The 23,116-nt window shown below is 37.2% G+C and overlaps 1 protein-coding gene across 4 annotated transcripts in view; it reads left to right on the top strand.

Moving 5' to 3' along the window:
- The window catches only part of NEXN (nexilin F-actin binding protein), a 53,323-nt gene that overhangs the window by 26,706 nt on the left and 3,501 nt on the right, over positions 1-23,116 (top strand). For 3 of the 4 annotated variants that reach the window (XM_068966053.1, XM_068966054.1, XM_068966052.1), the window contains 6 exons: positions 2,388-2,429; positions 3,609-3,806; positions 3,899-4,075; positions 5,782-5,970; positions 13,034-13,231; positions 20,319-20,540. In XM_068966053.1, the coding sequence (XP_068822154.1) occupies positions 2,388-2,429; positions 3,609-3,806; positions 3,899-4,075; positions 5,782-5,970; positions 13,034-13,231; positions 20,319-20,540 (1,026 nt within the window). The remainder of the gene's footprint in view (positions 1-2,387; positions 2,430-3,608; positions 3,807-3,898; positions 4,076-5,781; positions 5,971-13,033; positions 13,232-20,318; positions 20,541-23,116) is intronic. The other variant, XM_068966055.1, reaches the window with a different exon arrangement.

Genomic DNA, 23,116 nt, shown 5'->3' with positions numbered 1-23,116 from the left:
AACAACTATTCCAGGTACCTTTTACAGTCTTTCAGGGAACTGAAGTTTTTTCCATTAAGATAACTTTTTAAAAACCAAAATAAATGGAAATCTGAAGGTGCAACAGCTGGTGAATATGGTGGATGAATCAGAACTTCCTAGCCAAGCTGTAACAGTTTTTGCCTGGTCATCAAAAAAACATGGAGTCTTGTGTTATCTTGATGGAAGATTATGCATTTTCTGTTGATTAATTCCAGATGGTTTTCATGGAGTGCTACTTTCAGTTGGTTTAACTGGGAGCAGTACTTATTGGAATTAATTCTTTGGTTTTCCAGAAGGAGCTTATGATAGAGGACTCTCTTCCAGTCCCACAATATATACAACATCACCTTCTTTGGAAGGAAGCCTGGCCTTTGGTGTGGTTGGTGGTGGTTCATTTTGCTTGCCCCATGAATCTCTTCCATTCCACATTATTGTACAGTATCCATTTTTCTTTGCTTGTCAAAATCTGTTTTTAAAATGGAGCATTTTCATTATGTTTAAGTAGAGAATCACATTCGGAAATATAATCAAGAAAATTTTGTTGTTGTTTATGTGGAACCCAAACATCAAAGCAATTAACATAACCAAGCTGGTATAAATTATTTTCAGTGCTTGATTTGGATATTTTGAATATGTCAAATATCTCACTTGTGGTATAAGATTGATTGTTCTCAGTTAATGTCTTTAACTGGTCTACCTAACCATGGAGTATCATCCAGCAAGAAATCTCCAGCACAAAACTTTGACAACCACTTTTGACATGTTCCATCAGTCAGCACCTTCTCCATGCACTGCACAAGACTTTTGTGCATTTCAGTTGTGTTTTTACCTTTCTCAAAATAATAAAGCATTTTTTTAATTCCACCTTCAATATTAAAATGGCTGCACGAAATTCACCAATTTTGGTAAGTTTTTTTTAAATGCACGCAGATATGACAACTGTCACAATACAATCTAACAGAATTGTTTCAAATGAAGTTAAAGGCAACTAAATGCTACTAGAGCCAGCTTACAGAAAAACCCAAATGAAGTTTTTGGCCAACACAATAGTTTATTATCTACTGCAAGCTAATAAAAATCTGAAAAGGTGGTAGCACCAAGAAAAAGAAATCTGGGGTTAAAAAATTTAAATTTTTTTCCCTATGCTCTCAATTTCTCACTTCTCACCATACCTCCTAGAACTTTTTATTGAGATTAACACAAATTGTAGAGTAATTATTATCACTCTTTTGAAGGGAAATAATTTTATATTTATTTTATTATAGATCTACTAAAATTTTTCATAGTATCATTTATCATTCAATAAAAGTTTCATCATTTACACAGAAAATCAGTATAATAGATAATTCCATAACAAAGCAAATTATTCTGAACTATTTAAAATAAATTATTAAAATATACAATAGATTTATTTTTAAAAAACAATTTGTTCAGAATAATTTATTTTTCAAGAAATTTGATATCTTAATAACATGAGTAATTTCTCCCTTGACGGAGACTGTAGAAAAGAGGGATGATGAGAGAACAGGGATTAAACCAGCCTAGTATGAGCAAGGTACAGCTGAATTCCCTTAGCCTGAGTGAGGAACAGACTACTTCCAGATTCTTTCACTGGTGTTAGAAATCAAATTAAAACAATAAATAATTTGAATTTTTACTTTCTAAGTTCTTCATTTTCCCATTGTTTATGTTTCTTTTTTCTGAGACTTCAAACACTGTGCTATTTAAATCATGTTTCTGTCATTTCTCACTCTGTTATGTATATTAGCCTGCTAACCTTATTGGCCAAAATGGAGCTCCCTTCTTTGGAATGAGGGCCTTTCCTATATATAGATCTGGTCAAAATATACAATAAACAGTTATGATTGTTTTTCCTCCTAAACTAGACATGTGAAAGCCTATACCTTTCACTGCACTTTATTATTGTGTCAGTTATATTTTGGCCATATTATAAAGTATAGTTATGATGGTTGCTAATGGTAGGTTTTCCTTTCATTGTGTCAGAGAATGGAGAAATGCTTCTGTACTTCAGTTTAAATTGCTTGTTTATTTAACAACTGTTGGTTGTAAGCTCACAGCCATGTTGTAAGAACTTGGTCCGTTATTCAAATTCCAGAATTACAAAGGTAGGATTTATTTTAATTTTTTCTTAATATACTGTTCCCAAGATATTGATATCAAAATGCAAAAAATAATAGAAGGTAAAGGACATAATTGGCTAACTTGGAGCAACACAAAAATACTTCCAAAATTCTAAATTTTGAAAATTTACCATAAATCACAACTAAATTACTTTTCAGTTATATGTTTAAAGCAAAACGCAGAAATCTGATGTAATGTAATGATATGAAATTCTTATTCAATAGATTGAGGACATAAACAATACGGAAACTGAATCAGCACCAGAGGTAAATGGACATTTCCTTTAATGAAACATTCACCTAAAATTATCTGGTTCACAAATAATCTTTCAATTAAAAAATTAAAAGAGTTTTATTATGAATATAGCAACAAGAAAAAGGACAAAAATATTTTGCAAAGCAATGTCATACTTTTGCACTTTCAAACACTATAGCTTAGTGTTTTTGGAGAAAAGTATGTTTTTGCTCTCATGGTTCAAGTGGAGGCACAAGTCTGAGTTTGAAATACTCTGCCAAGACTATATATTTCTTGAACTGTTACTAATAGTTGAGACTGTTGAAAGCTAATGTTGAAAAACGCAGTTTTCTTTTCATCATTTGTCTTCTTTCCTCAGAGTTCCTGAAAGTTTGTTTTGGTTATTACATACTAGCAGAGAGTACAGTATCTGTTACCATGAAGGAATGTTCAACAACCACAACAGTTTTAGGTCTCTTCTAATCTAACATACAAAGTTATAGATCAATCAATTTGATCGTGTGCCTAGAAGTACAGACAAATAAATTGGAAGCAGTTTTACTTCAGGGGCATGTGTTACAAATTATAATTCTTAGTTTTTGAAAAAAGTTTGGAGGCAGTAATAGATGATGTAAAAGAACTAATTAAAATGAATTTCAAAAACAAGTTTAAGAATATGTGAATAGGACCAAATGCCAAAGTTTTGTCTATAATATAAATGTTTTCTAGATCACTTGGAAATACTGTTGTTTTTTTTTTCCTCGCTAAATGTTGGTTTTATTAAGTATTTAAAAACTTACATGGAGAGAAAAGCCAAATGCAGAAAGCTTTCTTGTGTGTTTACACTGAATCTATCCACCATCAAATTGATTGAGAGTGTGCTCACATGCATATTACCTTTTGCGGGATGAGTGCATGATAGCGAAATTCAGATAATGTCACATGGTTTTATCTGAACACTGTATTAACACCATCTTCTAGGAAAAAGGATGCTTCTTGAACCTTGTCAGCAATGGATTTCAGTAAGATTAATTCATAATGTACAATGAATTCAGAGAAAGACCTATTTAATAGAAATCTGTAAAAACTATTTTTATTCTTCATAGCATTGATAGCAATGTAATGAAATCCACCAATGATGTAAGTAATGTCCCATGGAATCTAAATTTTAATTTGGAAGAAATATGCTAATCACCTATTTTATAAATTAGGAAGGAGATGAGTCACTGCTTGTAACAGTGGTACCTGTCAAATCACACAAAACATCTGGAAAGATAAAAAAGAATTTTGAAGATATAGAAAAAGAACGAGAAGAGAAGGAAAGGGTCAAGTATGAAGAAGATAAAAGAATAAGATGTGAAGAACAACGCCGATCTCTCAAGGAAGCAAAGTGTCTTTCATTGGTCATGGTAATTTTTTTTTAAGAACAAATAAAAAGTTAAGTTGAGTCAAATCATATCCTTTTATGATTAACGGGTAGATTTTCATTATGTTTTCTTAGGATGATGAACCAGAAAGTGAGGCAAAAAAAGAATCACTTTCTTCTGGAAAACTGAAACTGACTTTTGAAGAATTGGAAAGACAAAGACAAGAAAACCGAAGGAAGCAAGCTGAGGAGGAAGCAAGAAAACGTTTAGAAGAAGAGAGGCGTGCTTTTGAAGAAGCAAGGCGGCAAATGGTAAAACAAACTGATGTATATGTAACATTTATATATGTGGATTATAATACATAATTATAAAACACATAATTATATATAATGTATATTGCAAATTATATAAATTATATGTATAATATTATAAAAATGTTATCTGTAAAGCATTCAATATTAAGGGAGGTAGCTGGATTTGGAAAGGTTCATTGTTGTAAATTTAAGGAGATCTTCTATGTAGAAGGGTCTGATTTTGAAACTGTATATATATTCCATATATAATATGCATCTATATTATGTTCTAGTTTTCATTTTGGGATATTTTATCTAATATTCTCCAAATTTTTATAAATTTGTTGCAAACATACAAAATATTTATTCAGCAGAATAATTATTCAGCTCTTTGTTAGTTCAGCCTGCAGTGTGTTTAATAGCATGGTGCAGCACACTTTCAAGTCTAATCATAAGTATACACTTAGTGTCAATGTGTGTACACACACACACACACACACACACACACACATACACAGAGTGAACATATACGTGTGTATAAATGTATACAATCTAAGTGGTTAAGAACATGGACTTTGGAGCTGGACTGCCTGGATTCGTATATCTAACATTTATTAAATGTGTATCCATGGACAAGTTATTTAACCTCTCTATATCTTTCCTCATTTGTAAAATGGTGAAAATAATTGGGCCTACTTCTTAAATCATTAAATGAGTTAACACAGAAAGCAATTAGCATCTAGCATATAAGAAGTGCATTATTTTTTATTTATTTTTATTTTCTAATTTTTATTTTTTTGACCATGAAGTGGAGCTTGCAGGATCTTAGTTCCTTGACCAGGATTGAACCTGTGCACCCTGCAATGGAAGTGTAGAATCCTAACCACTGGACCACCAGGGAACTCCCAATAGCACTTTAAAATCATTAACTGCTCTTATAGTAACAGATTTACCAACAAAAAATAAAACTGAAATAAGAAAACACTGATTCCAAATCTCATTGCAAGAACTGAAGAATGGAACATATATAATTTTTTAAGCTTTCAGACTTTCTTGATCAACTTTAAATAATGATGTTCTAAGGACTGTACCTCCAAAATTTTAATTTTCTAGATATTTTGTTTGAAAATATTGTTACTTTTGGGCAGTTATAGTTGGATATCTACACATTTTAGATATCACTGGTGGTCAATTTCATGAAAAGACATAGTAATATCATTAATTAATTAAATCATAAATTTCAATGAGTATCTAATTAATTTGTATTATCGGTTCAGTAGTTTTAATTATAAAATCATTAAATTTGAATTGTATATAAAATAGCTCCAGATATTTTACCCATTTAATTACCACAGTTCATAGTAAAAAAAAAAATCCATGAAAATTACAGAATGACTTTATTATCTAAGAGACTGTGTGTGTATACTTGAACCTCAATGAAAGTACAACACACACTTTTAAATAACCCCTAATTTTTCCAGCTTAGATTTTTTGAATCATATTAGATTCATATTTTTGAATATTAGATTATTCTAGAATTAGAATATTAATCTAATATTAATTAGAATAGTAGATGAAATATTAGATTCATATTTTTTGAATCATATAAAGGCAGGAGATTTTGGTCCCCTATGTGAGGTGACTGAGTCTGTGCCTTTTGATTGATAATTCATTCCTGTCTTTGATGAATCTCAGTTCTTAATAATGAGTTGTTTGTTGGTTAGGTAAATGAAGAGGAGGAAAACCAAGACACAGAAAACATTTTTAAAGGGTACCGCCCTGGTAAACTCAAGCTCAGTTTTGAAGAAATAGAAAGACAAAGGAGAGAAGATGAAAAAAGGAAAGCAGAAGAAGATGCCAGAAGAAGAATAGAGGAAGAAAAGAAGGCATTTGCTGAGGCAAGGAGAAGCATGGTAAGACAGAATGTGAATACAGGTGGCCATTGGGATTCAGCTTTTTAGAGTATGTTAGGGGAAAGCATTCAACTGTGGGGAATACCCTATTATTTCTGGAAGTTGTGCCAAAAGTAGGGACAGCATATAAGTTTTTAAAAGTCTCCTATGGCATAATACCATCAGTTAACAATGTTTGCTTCAGTATCATGTTGAAAAGGTTAAATTGCTCTGCCTAGTATATATTATCTTCCTTCTCTGAGAAGGTGTGTTTTCTAGAACTAAGTATCTAAGCTAGGAGGGAGGGGGTTTCCTACCCCCACCTTCCCTTCCATTGTCTCCATTCTCTTCTCCCTAGCCGGATTTCCTCCTTCCCTTCCTCACTCCTTCTTTCCTTCCCTCCTTTCTTTCCAAGTTCCATCCCATCAGGATACATTAAATGACCAAAGCCATTTAATCACAATTATTTAACTCTCCAAAATGCTTATCATTACTCTGGATATTGCTACCCAACTTAACTCTGCTATAAAATTATACTTCTTATACCATTTTAATGTTTGTAAATATACAATTATCTGACAAACTCTATTTTTAAGTACATTGACATGTGAATGCTGCACAACCTTCTTGAAACATTTTCATTCGCTTCAGTCATATCATGACCTGGTTTTCTTCCTATGTCTGGGTGAGCTTCAGACACATATTCCAAGTGTTTTTTTTGCCTCATTCCAATCCCAAAGAAAGGCAATGCCAAAGAATGCTCAAACTACCACACAATTGCACTCATCTCACACGCTAGCAGAGAAGGCAATGGCACCCCAATCCAGTACTCTTGCCTGCAAAATCCCATGGACCGAGGAGCCTGGTAGGCTGCAGTCCATGGGGTCGCTAAGAGTCGGACACGACTGAGTGACTTCACTTTTACTTTTCACTTTCATGCATTGGAGAAGGAAATGGCAACCCACTCGTGTTCTTGCCTGGAGAATCCCAGGGACAGGGGAGCCTGGTGGGCTGCCATCTATGGGGTCACACAGAGTCAGACACGACTGAAGCGACTTAGCAGCAGAAACAGCAGCACACGCTAGTAAAGTAATGCTCAAAATTCTCTAAGCCAGGCTTCAGCGATACGTGAACTGTGAACTCCCAGATGTTCAAGCTGGTTTTAGAAAAGGCAGAGGAACCAGAGATCAAATTGCCAACATTCGCTGGATCATGGAAAAAGCAATAGAGTTCCAGAAAAACATCATTATACACACAGATGCTTAAATCAGACCTGAGAACCTTAAGCAGTTCACCTCTCATTTGTGCCTCATATCCAATCACTCACTAAATTTCATTTCCTGTATATCACTATTAAAATTCCCCCATTTCCCACTGTTGTTTAGTTGCTATGTTATGTATGACTCATTGAGACTCTGGACTGTAGCACACCAGCCTTCCCTACCCTTCACCATCTCCCAGAGTTTGCTTAGATTCATGTCCATTGAGTCAGTGATGCTATCTAACCATCTCATCCTCTGCCACCCTCTTCTCCTTTTGACTTCAATCTTTCCCAGCACTTCCTACTGTTACTACTATAATGCAGGTCACTGTTAGCCCTTGCCTCAGGCCAACTCCTAATTAATTTGCTTTGTTGCCTATAATCTATTCTTTCCTATAAAGCCAGGAAAGAAAGAAAGAAAGAAAGTGAAGTCACTCAGTTGTGTCCAACTCATTGCAACCCCTGGACTGTAGCCTGCCAGGATCCTCCATCCATGGGATTTTCCAGGCAAGAATACTGGAGTGGGTTGCCATTTCCTTCTCCAGGAGATCTTCCTGACCCAGGAATTGAACCCAGGTCTCCCACACTGCAGGCAGACTCTTTACAGTCTAAGCCACCAGGGAAGCCCATAAAGCCAGGAGAATTCTCCTGATGAAACAATGGACAGAGGTTCATGACATTGCACAGGAGACAGGGATCAAGACCATCCCCAAGAAAAGGAAATGCAAAAAAGCAAAATGGCTGCCTGAGGAGGCCTTACAAATAGCTGTGAAAAGAAGAGAAGCAAAAAGCAAAGGAGAAAAGGAAAGATATACCCATCTGAATGCAGAGTTCCAAAGAATAGCGAGGAGGGATAAGAAAGCCTTCTTCAGTGATCAGTGCAAAGAAGTAGAGGAAAACAATAGAATGGGAAAGACTAGAGATCGCTTCAAGAAAATTAGAGATACCAAGGAAACATTTCATGCAAAGATGGGCTCAATAAAGGACAGAAATGGTAGGGACCTAACAGAAGCAGAAGATATTAAGAGGTGGCAAGAATGCACAGAAGAACTGTACAAAAAAGATCTTCACGACCCAGATAATCATGATGATGTGATCACTCACCTAGAGCCAGACATCCTGGAATGTGAAGTTAAGTGGGCCTTAGGAAGCATCACTATGAACAAAGCTAGTGGAGGTGATGGAATTCCCGTTGAGCTATTTCAAAGCCTAAAAGATGACGCTGTGAAAGTGCTGCACTCAATATGCCTGCAAATTTCTAAAACTCAGCAGTGGCCACAGGACTGGAAAAGGTCAGTTTTCATTCCAATCCCAAAGAAAGGCAATGCCAAAGAATGCTCGAACTATTGCACAGTTGCACTCATCTTCAGTTCAGTTCAGTTCAGTTCAGTCGCTCAGTCGTGTCCGACTCTTTGCGACCCCATGAATCGCAGCACGCCAGGCCTCCCTGTCCATCACCAACTCTGGGAGTTCACTCAGGGAGTGCACTCATCTTACACACTAGTAAAGTAATACTCAAAATTCTCCAAGCTAGGCTTCAACAGTACATGAACCGTGAACTTCCAGATGTTCAAGCTGGATTTGGAAAAGGCAGAGGAACCAGAGATCAAATTGCCAACATCTGCTGGATCATCAAAAGAGCAAGAGAATTTCAGCAAAACATCTATTCCTGTCTTATTGATTATGCCAAAGCCTTTGACTGTGTGGATCACAATAAACTGGAAAATTCTGAAAGAGATGGGCATACCAGACCACCTGACCTGCCTCTTGAGAAACCTGTATGCAGGTCAGGAAGCAACAGTTAGAACTGGACATGGAACAGCAGACTGGTTCCAAATAGGAAAAGGAGTACGTCAAGGCTGTATATTGTCACCCTGCTTATTTAACTTATATGCAGAGTACGTCATGTGAAATGTTGGGCTGGATGAAGCACAAGCTGGAATCAAGATTGCCAGGAGAAATATCAATAACCCCAGATATGCAGATGACAACACCCCTATGGCAGGGAAGAAGAACTAAAGAGCCTCTTGATGAAAGTAAAGAGGAGAGTGAAAAAGTTGGCTTAAAACTCAACATTCTAAAAACTAAGATCATGGCATCGAGTCCCATCACTTCATGGCAGATAGATGGGGAAACAGGGGAAACAGTGGCAGACTTTATTTTTGGGGGCTCCAGAATCACTGCAGATGATGACTGCAGCCATGAAATTAAAAGAAACTTACTCCTTGGCAGGAAACTTATGACCAACCTAGACAGCATGTTACTTTGTCAGCAATGGTTTTTCCATTAGTCATGTATGGATGTGAAAGTTGGACTGTAAAGAAAGCTGAGCACCAAAGAATTGATGCTTTTGAACTGTGGTGTTGGAGAAGACTCTTGAGAGTCCCTTAGACTTCAAGGAGATCCACCCAGTCCATCCTAAGCAAATCAGTCCTGCGTGTTCATTGGAAGGACTGATGCTGAAGCTGAAACTCCAGTACTTTGGCCACCTGATGAATAGAGCTGACTCATTTGAAAAGACCCTGTTGCTGCGAAAGATTGAAGGTGGGAGAAGATGGGACGACAGAGGATGAGATGGTTGGATGGCATCACCGATGCGATGGACATGAGTTGGTGTGAACTCTGGGAGTTGGTGATGGACAGGAGGCCTGGCGTGCTGCATGGGGTCGAAAAGAATTGGACACGACTGAGCAACTGAACTGAACTGTTCTTTAAAAGAAAATGTGAATTTGATTATGTTGCTACTTTGCTTAAAATTTTTCTACTTCCATTAAAGCAAAAATCCAAACACTACAATTTTATTTATTTTTTTTCCCAAGTGTTACCCATTTATAAATAAGTACATTTGCTTTCATACATACAGTTCATTGTACAGATGGCGATCTGTATACATGGGCAGGAAATTGCATTCATTTAACTTTTCACATCTATCTCACACAGCTCACATGTACAGACAATAAAACTGCTCAAGCAAGTACAGCAAAGGAAAATGTCCTTCCTTATACACAGGGGGCTAGATGCCTCTGTTGGGTGTGGGACCTCCCCACTGCATGAGTTCACAACCGCAAACACTACAATTTTAAAACAAATTTCTTTACAATCTTGCCCTAGTATTTTCTCTTTTCATTTCTTGATTCTTCGTTAATCTGCCATGTTTGTTCCAGACATACTAAATTTCTTTCCATTTCTTCACAATGCTATGCTCTGATCTCTGGAACTTCATAAATACTGTATGAAACACGTTATCCCTCTCCTTTCCCTGTGCTCTGCTCTCTCCTATTAATATATTCCATTTCCTCTGGAAGCCTTTCTTGATAGTACAAGTTCCAGAAAGCTTCCTTTCATGTACTCTTAGAGCATTTTGTGTTCCCCCAGCGTAGCAGTAGTGCTGTATTCTTGTTGCTTGTGACTGCCTTCCTCACTCAGTGAGGCTGAGACCACACTGAGTACATGGCACAATGCATTCTAGTGTAACAAACTTCCTAAAATGCTTGTGGAATAAGTGATGTTAAGACTTTTATGTATATTATTAGGTAATCCTTGATTCACAAATGGTTTCTACACAGAAACCATATAAACATTGTGAAAGCACCCCTACAAAATTGTGAAAGCACTTTAATTTTTAGAGAACAAGCTGGTTCAGAAGCGCTAGCTGAGAAGTAGCTGTGAAGATTAAGAAATCTAGTCCTGGCCTGGGGCAGATTTTTAGGCCAAAACTCTCTTTTATCATGATGTACTAGTGAGAAAAGTGCAAAAAGTACAGGGAAGGAAAATGTCATTAAACCAAGACTCTAGTTTCCAGAGACATTTCTGTATTAGGAACGAGAAACTTTTTCCTTTGTATATGTGGTTTTCTTATCTAGGACCAAGTATTGTCATTTCACTGTTGTTGTTCAGTTGCCCAAGTCGTGTCCGACTCTGTGACCCCATGGACTGCAGCACGCCAGGTCTCCCTGTCCCATACCATCTCCAGGAGTTTGCCCAAGTTCATGGTCACTGCATCAGTGATGCCATCCAGCCATCTCATCCTCTGATGCCCTCTTCTCCTTCTGCCCTCAATCTTTCCCAGCATCAGGGACTTTTCCAGTGAGTCATCCGTTTGGATCAGATGACCAAAATCCTGGAGCTTCAGCTTCAGCATCAGTCCATATTATAGCTCAAGTAGCTCATATATTATTAAAAAATTTGGGGGGTAATATGTAGATTGTAAAACTATGTAAACATTGTTTCTGAGTTGAACTGGTTTTGTGGTAAAGCCTGTCATTTATAAAACTTGGAACAAATAAATAATTACCATTTGTTTTTTCTTATTCAAGTGTCTAGTTCAACCACAGGGACATAATTTTAATGAGAGGTTTATGTATGTACTTTCAGGGAACAGAATTAGGCAATTTCTTGTCATGCAAAGTGTATTGCAAGTCAATGACTTAAAAGCAGAGTTTTTATTTGCAGTTTAGAGACTGCTGGAATACAATGATACTGTAATAATAAAACTGCTATTTGGGAGCTTACCGTGGTGTCAGGCACACTGCAGTGTTTCGAAACTTTATGTGATTCTCATGACAATTCAATGAAAGTTGTCACAGATAAGGAAATTCAGATCTAAAGAGGCTATGTAACTTGTCCACGGTTGCAACTAAATTGCAACTAAATGGCAGTTAGACATGTAATTTATAAAATTACGAAAAGGTAGTTATTTATAATGTTGTTAGACTTCTAAAGTTTTGGATCTTACCTTTTCCATATAGTATTTGTATTGACTTTGGACAAGTTACTTTTTATTGCCTTAGTTTCCTCATCTATTAACAACACCTACTTCATATGGTTACAGAAAAATAAGTCAATACATGTAAAGTGCTTAGGCAGTTGTAAGTATTAACTATTATTTATTTTTAATTAGCCTGACAGGAAATAAATCAGTATAATAAATCACAGCATTAAGTGATTATTGCCTGATTATGAAGGGATCATAATGATAACTCATTCAGTTAAAACCATGATTTAACTGAAATGCTCTATTTTAATTACCAGAATTGAGGTTCATTTTACTTTTTAAAAAATTTTATTTGATTGTGCCAAGAGCTAGTTAGGGCATGTGAGATCTTTGCTCTTTGTTGTAGCATGTGTGATTTTAGTTATGGCATGTGGGACCTAGTTCCCTGACCATGAATCAAACCTAGGTAGGCCCCCCACATTGGGAGCACGGAGTCCCAGCCACTGGACCACCAGGGAAGTCCAGAGGTTCATTTTTAATCCAATTAAAAAGTTTTCCCAATATTAGAACATCTTTTAAACTTTTTTAATGAAAATTTTTGTTGTTGCTAGAGCATCTTAATGTCTAATTCAAATTGTGTGCTCAGTCTTTCAGTTGTGTCCGACTCTTTGTGATGCTGTGGACTGTAGCCTGCCAGGCTCCTCTGTCCATGGGAGTCTCCAGGCAAGAATACTGGAGTGAGTTGCCATCTCCTCCTCCAGGGGTCTTCCCCATCCAGGGGACTGAACCCTCATCTCTTGCATCTCCTGCACTGGCAGGTGGATTCTTTTACCACTGTGCCACTGGGAAGCCCCTAATTCAAATTACTCATAGTAAAAGTCAGAGTATTTATTTGTATTCATTGGAATGGAGACTAGATGGTCACCATTTTCTCTGTTACTACAAAATACTTTAGTCTTATGTTTTCTAATAATTATTCCTTGTTTATTTTATATTTTTAAAGAGAATTTTTGGTTTTTAGTTCAATGTGAAATCTTTCTATTCAAGAGATGTTCCCTTTTTAGTATGTATAGTTCTGGCAAAAGTGATAAAAGAATTATTTTAAATAGGTAGTAGATGATGACACCCCAGAGATATATAAAACAATCTCTCAAGAATCTCTTATACCGGGAAAACTGGAAATTAATTTTGAAGAATTATTAAAACAAAAAATGGAAGAAGAAAGACGACGAACAGAGGAGGAGCGGAAACATAAACTAGAGATGGAAAAACAGGAATTTGAACAACTGAGACAAGAAATGGGAGAGGTAAGATTTTAAGAAATATCCATTTATATCCCACAAATATTTATTAATCTAAGTATTTCACATACATTACCTTATAACAACTTTCTAAGTATTATTCACATAAAGGACACTCCTATGAGGCACTTGGATAAGTTTTAGCATAGTTGAGTGTACCTTTCCAGCCTGCTATAACTCTACTCCTGCTTGCTAGTTTGAAAAATATATAATTCCAAGTGACTGAGATATTACATCAATACTTAAGTAAATATTTCTTCCTATATACCTCACAGTTGTGTGTGATTACACCATGATTGAGAACTGTTGTTCCAGAGTGCTTAATATACCATTTATACTTATTTTCCTTGAAACAGAATTAAACTGATCATCAAAATAAGAAAAACCTACAAGAGTACCATGGATGCTAATAGGAACATCAGTTTGGCAAGTCTTTGAATCATTTTACAGGCATACTCCATTTCATTGTGCTTCACTTGATTGCACTTTACAGATACTGTATTTTTTAACAAATTAAGTCTGTGGCAACCCTGCATGGAGCAAGTCAGTGGACCCATTTTTCCAACATTTGCTCACTTTGTGTCTCTGTATAACATTTTGGTACTTCTCGCAATATTTCAGACTTTTTCATTATTATCATATATGTTGTAGTGGTGTGTGATCAGTGACCTTCGTTGTTACTATTGTAATTGTTTGGGCCACCACAAACTGCACCCATATCAGATGATGAACTTAATCGATAAATGTATTATGTTCTGACTGTGCCACTTACTGGCTTCCCCTCTCCTTGGGCCTATTTCATTACACAAAAGTACTGAAAGTAGGCCAATTAATGGCCTCTAAGTATTCAAGTGAGAGTCTCATGACTTTCACTTTATGCTTGGTTGAGAAGTGACTTGTCTCACTTTAAAAGCTAGAAATGATTAAGCTTAGTGAGGAATGCATGTTGAAAGCTGAGATAGGCTGAAATCTAGACCTCTTGTGCCAAATGGTTAACCAAGATGTGAATGCAAAGGAAAAATTATTGCAGGAAATTAAAAGTGCTACTCCAGTGAACACAAGAATGATAGCAAAGTTGAACAGCCTTACTGTCATGGAGAAAGTTTTAGTGGTCTGGATAAAAGGCCAAATGAACCACAACATTCCTTTAAGCCAAAGCCTAATCCGGGGCAAAGCCCTAACTCTCTTCAATTCTATGAAGAGTGACAGATGAAGAAACTGAAGAAGAAAAGTCTGAAGCTAGTAGAGGTTGGTTCTTGAAGTTTTAGGAAAGAAACCATCTCCATAACATAACAAGTGCAAGGTGAATCAGCAAGTGCTGTTGTAGAGGCTGCAGCAAGTTATCCAGAAGATCAAAGATAATTAATGAAGGTGGCTACACTAAAAATTAGATTTTCAATATAGGCAAACAGGCTTATATTGGAAGAGGATGCCATCTAGGACTTCCTTAGCTAGAGAGGAGAAGTCATTGCCTGGCTTTGAAGCTTCAAAGAACAGGCTGACTCTCTTGTTAGGGGCTAAAATAGCTGGTGACTTTAAGTTGAAACCAGTACTCATTTACCATTCTGAAAATCCTAGGACCCTAAAGAATTATGCTAAATCTACTCTTCATATGCCCTATAAATGGAACAATGAAGCCTAGATGATAGCACACCTGTTGACAACATTGTTTACTGAATATTAAGCCCGTTGTTAAGACCTACTGCTCAGAAAAAAAGATTCCTTTCAAAATATTATTGCTCATTGACAGTGCACCTGGTCATGCAAGAGCTCTGATGGAGATGTGTGATGATATTGTTGTTTTCATGCCTACTGGCGCAACATCCATTCTGCAGCCCATAGGCCAAGCAGTAATTTCTACTTTCAAGTCTTATTATTGAAGAAATAAATTTTGTAAGGCTTCAGCTGCCATGATGATCTTTTCTTTTCTTTTTTATAGTTCTGTGTATTCTTGCCACCTCTTAATATCTTCTGCTTCTGTTATGTCCATAGCATTTCTGTCCTTTATTGTGCTCATCTTTGCATGAAACGGTCCTCGCTATCTCTAATTTTCTTGAAGCGATCTCTAGTCTTTCTCATTCTATTGTTTTCCTCTATTTCTTTGCATTGATCACTGAGGAAGGCTTTCTTACCTCTCCTTGCTATTCTTTGGAACTCTACATTCAAATAGGTATATCTTACCTTTTCTCCTTTGCCTTCTGCATCTCTTCTTTTCTCCGTAAGGCCTTGTCAGACAACCAATTTGCCTTTCTGCATTTCTCTTTCTTGGGGATGGTCTTGATCCCTGCCTCCTGTACAGTGTCACAAACCTCCATCCATAGTTCTTCAGGCACTCTATCAGATCTAATCCCTTGAATCAGTTTGTTACTTCCACTGTATAATCGTAAGGGATTTGATTTAGGTCATATCTGAATGGTCATGGTTTTCCCTACTTTCTTCAGTTTAAGTCTGAATTTGGCAATAGGGAGTTCATGTTCTGAGCCACAGTCAGATCCCAGTCTTGTTTTTGCTGACTGTATAGAGCTTCTCCATCTTTGGCTGCAAAAAACATAATCAATCTGATTTCAGTATTGACCATCTGGTGATGTCCATGTGTAGAGTCTTCTCTTGTGTTGTTGGAAGAGGGTGTTTGCAATGACCAGTGTGTTCTCTTGGCAAAACTCTGTTAGCCTTTGACCTGCTTCGTTTTGTACAAAAAAGATCTTCATGACCCAGATAATCACAATGGGGTGATCACTCACCTAGAGCCAGACATCCTGGAATGTGAAGTCAAGTGTGCCTTAGAAAGCATCACTACAAAGCTAGTGGAGGTGATGGAATTCCAGTTGAGCTATTTCAAATCCTAAAAGATGATGCTGTGAAAGTGCTGCTCTCAATATGCCAGCAAATCTGGAAAACTCAGCAGTCACCACAGGACTGGAAAAGGTCAGTTTTCATTCCAATCCCAAAGAAAGGCAATGCCAAAGAATGTTCAAACTACCACACAATTGCACTTATCTCACACGCTAGTAGAGTAATGCTCAAAATTCTCCAAGCCAGGCTTCAACAGTATGTGAACCGTGAAATTCCAGATGTTCAAGCTGGATTTCGAAAAGGCAGAGGAACCAGAGATCAAATTGCCAACATTTGCTGGATCATCAAAAAAGCAAGAGAATTCCAGAACATCTACTTCTGCTTTATTGATTATGCTAAAGCCTTTGATTATGTGGATCACAATAAACTGTGGAAAATTCTGAAAGAGATGGGAATACCAGACCACCTGACCTGTCTCCTGAGAAATCTGTATGCAGGTCAAGAAGATAGTTAGAACTGGACATGGAACAACAGACTGGTTCCAAATCAGGAATCAGTACGTCAAGGCTATATACTGTCACCCTGCTTATTTAACTTATATGCAGAGTACATCATGAGAAATGCTGGGCTGGATGAAGCACAGCTGGAATCAAGTTTGCTGGGAAAAATATCAATAACCTCAGATATGCAGATGACAACACCCTTATGGCAGAAAGGGAAGAACTAAAGAGCCTCTTGATGAAAGTGAAAGAGGAGAGTGAAAAAGTTGAGTTAGAACTCAACATTCAGTAAACAAAGATCATGGTATCCGGTTCCATCACTTCATGGCAAATAGATGGGGAAACAGTGTCAGACTTTATTTTTGGGGGCTCCAAAATCACTTCAGATGGTGACTGCAGCCATGAAATTAAAAGGCATTTGCTCCTTGGAAGGAAAGCTATGACCAACCTAGACAGCATATTAAAAAGCAGAGACATTACTTTACCAACTAAGGTCCATCTAGTCAAAGCTATGGTGTTTCCAGTAGTCGTGTATGGATGTGAGATGTGGAGTATAAAGAAAGCTGAGTGCCAAAGAATGATGCTTTTGATCTGTGATGTTGGAGAAGACTCTTCAGAGTCCCTTGGACTGCAAGGAGATCCATCAAGTCAATCCTAAAGGAAATCAATCCTGAATATTATTTGGAAGGACTGATGCTGAAGCTGAAACTCCAGTACTTTGGCCACCTGATGTGAAGAACCGACTCATTGGAAAAGACCCTGATGCTGGGAAAGATTGAAGGCGGGAGGAGAAGGGTGACAACAGAGGATGAGATGGTCGAATGGCATCACCAACGCGACAGACATGAGTTTGAGTAGGTTCCGGGAGTTGGTGACGGACAGGGAAGCCTGGCGTGAGGCAGTCCATGGGGTTGCAGAGTCGGACACGACTGAGCTGAACTGAGCTCATGGTGATTTCTCCAATGAATATGCACAAAACCAATTGAAAATCTTCTGAAAAGGATTCAACATTCCAGGTGCCATTACGAATATTCATGATTCGTGGGAAGAAAGTCAAAACATCAAATTCAGAAGAGTTTAGGAAAAGTTGTTTTCAACTCCATGGATGACTCTGAGGGGTTCAAGATCAGTGAAGGAAGTGACTGTAGATGTGGAAACAGCAAGGGAACACGAATTAGAAGTGGTCTCTGAGGATAGGAATGAATTGCTGAAATCTCATGATGAAACTTTAATGAATGAAGAGTTGCTTCATATGGGTGAGCAAAGAAAGTGGTTTCTTTAGATGGAAGCTACTCCTGGTGAAGGTGCTGTGAAAATTGTTAAAATGACGACAAAGGGTTTAGAATACTGAATAAACTTAGTTGATAAAGTACTAGCAGTTTTTAGATTGACTCAAATTTTGAAAAAAATTCTACTGTGGGCAAAATGATATCAAAGAGCATTGTAAGCTAGAGACACGATTCACAAAAGAAAGTCAATTGTTGCAGCACACCTCATTGTTGTCTTATTTTAAGAAATTGCCACAGCCACTCCAGCCTTCAGCAATTACGACTCTGATCAGTCAGCAGCCATCAACACTGAGGCAAGAATATCCAACAGCAAAAAGATTACGACTCACGGAAGGCTCAGATTAGCATTTTTAGCAATGTTTTAGGTTATGTACTTTGTTTTTTTTAGACATAATGCTATTGCACACTTAATAGACTATAGTATAGTGTATGTACTGGGAAACCAAAAAATTCATGTGACTCACTTTATTAAGATGTTTATTAGGATGGTCTAGAATTGAATTCACAATATTCTCAAGGTATGCCTGTATTATAGACTCTACAGGGGCAGCTTGTGCCCACACAGGACTCCAGACTAAGAAGGGTCACACTTAGGACTTAGTGTTCTGAGGTTGTCTCTGAAATTTAGAGTTTATCTTTGAATCTCCGTGTTATAAATAAAAGCAGTTGGACAGTGGAGCCTGCACTAGTCTTGGAGCCTTGCCTCAACCACTCCTCATGATGTCTCTCTGCTTATATCTATGGTGGGCTCTTGGCACCTCTTCTACCTCCTGATGCCACAAAACCGTTTAACCTTCTTCCTACCGTGGGACACCTCTTTGCTCCATCTAGATGGCCAGACAGTTAGAGGGGAGAGTGAGGGAGGTGGCCAGCATTCTACTGTCACCTTAGGCTTCTGGCTGGGCAATGGGCCACAGCAGCAACACAAGCAGCAGTCTAGGATGCATGCACAACCCCATTGCTTGGGGTGAGGCGAGCACCCCAACTCAAGTAGGACTGGTAGTGTAATGGCATGTTTAACTGACTCTGGGGGGACTTCTTGCCAGCTCCTGATCTAGGAACCGAGTGGGTTCCTTCACAGAGGTTGCAGTCTCTTAGAAGCTGACTCTGTCATGGGTTGGAGCAATTGACCTGTAGGGATATTTACTTCCTTGCCCAAATCGACCAAGAGGCTACAAGTGCTGTATATATAGTTAATAAGAAAATATAATGAATATGCTACAGGAAAATACTGCAAGGTCTAGCCTTGGAATAAAAAAAAGTAATAGGATTTATTTTATAAAGGAAGCTGAAAATGAATTGTCTGTCTAGAAAAATGAGGTAAAACTAGAATTTTAGTATACTATTGAGAAGTAATCTAATTAACATATGGCAAGTTAACTGTCGGACATTCTGGTGCTACTCTGCTATGTCTGGGAGTTTTCAATCAAGTAGAAAGCCAATTTCAAGATTACTCAGATTGTAACTGATTAGTCAACCATTAATTTTGATCAGCTACCTGGGAACCACTGTGATATGATACAGTGTCATAACTGTTAATTTCTATTTTAGGAGTTGCTCATTTTCACCCAGATAGACCAAAATGTGGAGGTAGTATGAGGAATAAACCTTTTTCCTTTTGTTGAATCAAAAAATTAAGCCTCATGTCAACACCATCCACTGTAACTCTCCCTGCATACCATTCGCCCCTACCCAAACTCCAGTCCCACCTTTTTATTTCTCTGCCTGGAACTCTAGGTCTTCCCTAGAAGTGTACCAGGAATAACTGGAATATTCTACTCCTCCACTAGGATTTAGTGTAAGAAGTATACAAATACTTTATATTTGTGAAATATACAATATTTTGTGAAAAGCAAAGGGAAAACAAAAAGTATTCAAGATACAATGGTATAAAGAACTGGAGCCTGATTTTCACTGAGTCCTTATCTTTCTTGGCAGAATATAGAGAATACAAGTGATATGTAGTAAAAGGTAAGGATTTTATCACAGTGTATCTGTAGAAATGCTTAATTCAGAGTATTGAGTGATATTTGACTATCATCAAATCAAAGGCGGGAGTAATTTTCAGAGATACTGTGGCTCGATATAGAGATGAAAAAAATCATGTCCAGTGGACTGAGACCAGGCAAAAGGTGACAGTATCAGAGTCAGAATTAGAACTTCTCTTAGCCCAGTGATTTTAATTTACCTCCCCCTAAAAGATTCCTCTACAATTTCTCATAAAAGTTAATCCTCATATGCATATTTTAGTTTTAGCAGGTTATAATGGAATATTAATGAGTTTTTCAGCCATAGTCTCTAGTTAAGTAGTATTTTAAATAAAGTAAGATGTTAGCTGAAGTCTTAAATTTGTAGCACTACTTTTAATTAGTAAATTTAGGCATAGTGTTTAGGGGAAAAGTTACTTATAACATTTAGTTTTGGTTTCAAATAATAAATAGTGAACTTTCTGGATAACTTAAGTACAAACTCATGGTATTTAATATATAAAAATCTTAATTTTTTTTGTAGGAAGAGGAAGAAAATGAAACCTTTGAACTGAGCAGGGAATATGAAGAATTAATCAAATTGAAAAGGAGTGGTTCTATTCAAGCTAAAAATTTAAAAAGCAAGTTTGAAAAAATTGGACAATTGTCTGAAAAAGAAATTCAGAAAAAGATAGAAGAAGAACGAGCAAGAAGAAGAGCGATTGACCTTGAAATTAAAGAGAGAGAAGCAGAAAACTTCCACGAGGTATATATATATATAGTTTTATATTTAAGTTGTAATACAATAATGATGATGAATTTAACAGAAGTAACAATGACTTCAAAATAAGTGTTGGTACCTACAATTAACCGTCAGAGTATATAATAATCTGGGAATTAATAAAGAGCAAAATCACAGATTTCGCTATTCTAGTATTATTCCAAAATGACTTTGGAACAGAGAATGAGAGCCTATAGTGAACATCAAATGGTTCACTCTAGCAAAAATAGCTCAAAAGTAAATATTGGCACAAGTTTTTACTTTGAATCAGTAGGAACCAGTGTATATTTGAGTTAAACTCTAGGGATTATTCATACCTACTTAAAGATGAGGCCAACAAATCCTATGAGATCTGCTCAGTCATGCTACATCATTCAGGATCAGAGCCTGAATAAAAAATTCAGGTGATGTGAATTTGAAGTACCTCTGGCAACCCACTCCAGTACTCTTGCTTGGAAAATTGCATGGACTGAGGAGCCTGACAGGCTATAGTCCATGGGGTCAGGGAGTCAGACAGGACTGAGTGACTTCACTTTCACATGTAAAATTAGGAGGTACTCACTAGATGACCATAATGTCCCTTCCAGTTTAAGGACTAGTTCCATGATATGAATATTGGTTTAAATAAGATTTGGAAAGCTTATTGTCAGAATTGCCATTTTGTTGTATCTAACACATACTCTTCTAAAAATTCATTCTCACCAAATATTCAACTATAATACAAGTATGAAAATTTGGGAGGGCATTCAGAGATTGTTGAATACAAATGATGAAACTATGGGCAAACTCCAGAACTATAAGCAGTTCATTGAGACAGGGAGAATGCAAGCACAGCACAAGGTAATGAAGACACAAGCACCAGCAAGATGACGCATCTTAGATGCCATGGTAAACAACTTTATTGGGGTGCACCAAAGGAATTTTTAAAACATGGAATGATATTATCAAATAGGCATCTTCATGTTGAAGCTAAAGATGGTTTTGGATTCATGCATTAAAAAATTATTTGAAAGCCTACTAAGTTCCAGGGACTGTTCTGGACACCGGGGCTACACTGGCAAATAAACCTGCATGAGTCCTGGGTTATGTGTTTAGAATCATCTGACAGGTGTAGGAGTGTAAAATAGTGACTGGGAAGTAAAGTCACATGGTGAAGTGGAAAATAGTTTCAATTATAGGTGATAGGATAAAAGGTTGTAAAACTAGGAGTTGTTAACTGAAGGGCCTTTTTAACCTTGCAGGCACTATGATTTAGGAACAATGTTAGTAATCAAAGTTTTAGGACAGAGTATAAAAAGCTAGCTTAAAGAATCCTGGGGTCGTGGAGGATGAACTGGGACAGGGTAATGAAGTTGGGGACAAGGGAGAAAAACTGAGTTACAGACAGGTGGTTGCTGAGAAGGCTAACATTTCAAGATTACTTGGGAAACTAGATACAGAGAATTCAGGAAGTCTGGAGAGGAGGGGTGGATGAACAAATTCTTTTGGACCTGTGAAGTTTGAGCTATATTTGGACAGGTAATGTCAGTCTGAAACACAGGTATTGAGCTCAGTTAAGAGGCAGGAGCTAAAGACTGTAACTTTTCTGGATACTATTTGAAAGTACAGATGTAGATACAGCCATCTTGAAAGGGTTAATAGTTGTCAGATCAATAAAATCCTGGAAAACACGAACATTCAGTGGATGGATGGGCCACAAGATTAGGGATTCCTTAGAGATAAATCACGGAAGGTAAAGAATTTAAGTCAGGATGCACTTGCCCCCCTTCATTTCTGGTTAAATGTAGTGAAACCTCAGAGCAGTCATACCTAGCCCTATAAAATTTGTAGGTAAGAATAAAAGAAATGATGCTGGTGGTTGCTTGCTTTAATGCTGTTACTGGCTCTCTTATACAGGACATAAGATTAGGACCTGGCTGACTCTCTAACCCATGAGGATGTCCTGAGTTGAGTTTTCTGTGAGGAACCTGGCATTCTTATCTCAATAAACTAAGGGTCACTGAAATATTGTATTAGCATAGTTTTGGCAGAGTAGAGTCAACTTCCAGGGTAGGACTTGACCCTTCTATCTGATCGTTTCAGGTTTCCTTCTTTAGAAAATGCCTTCTTTATATTCCAGACATCTTTCAAGGCCTAAGTCATTCATGTAAACTTACCTAATCTAAGAATTCCATCCCAGCTCCTGTAGCCCTTAACTGTACCAACATTTGGTACATAAATCACTTAACTGCCTAATAGGCGTGTTTGATTTTCTAGTTAGATTCTCCAGAACCATTCTTTACATTCTTTTATCCCAAATTCACTGCTTAATTGTACTGCCTGTAATATCCACATGCTGCTGCTGCTACTAAGTCGCTTCATTCGTGTCCAACTCTGTGCGCCATGCTGGGAGTACCAATACCCTACGAAGAATGCACCTAAAGAACAAAGATCATTCCATTTATAACCTAATTCTCAGTAGACCCATTTCCTGTTAAAACTTCTAACCTGGCTTTACAGGGATTCAAGGAAAGGCAACTGTACTTAATAACTGTAAGACTATTTATAAACTTTCTCCAAGT

The sequence above is a fragment of the Capricornis sumatraensis genome, chromosome 2 (genome assembly GCF_032405125.1).
Source record: "Capricornis sumatraensis isolate serow.1 chromosome 2, serow.2, whole genome shotgun sequence".
Lineage (NCBI taxonomy): Eukaryota > Metazoa > Chordata > Mammalia > Artiodactyla > Bovidae > Capricornis > Capricornis sumatraensis.
The sequence above is the reverse complement of the archived record's forward strand: the minus strand, read 5'-3'. Positions and strand labels throughout refer to the sequence as shown.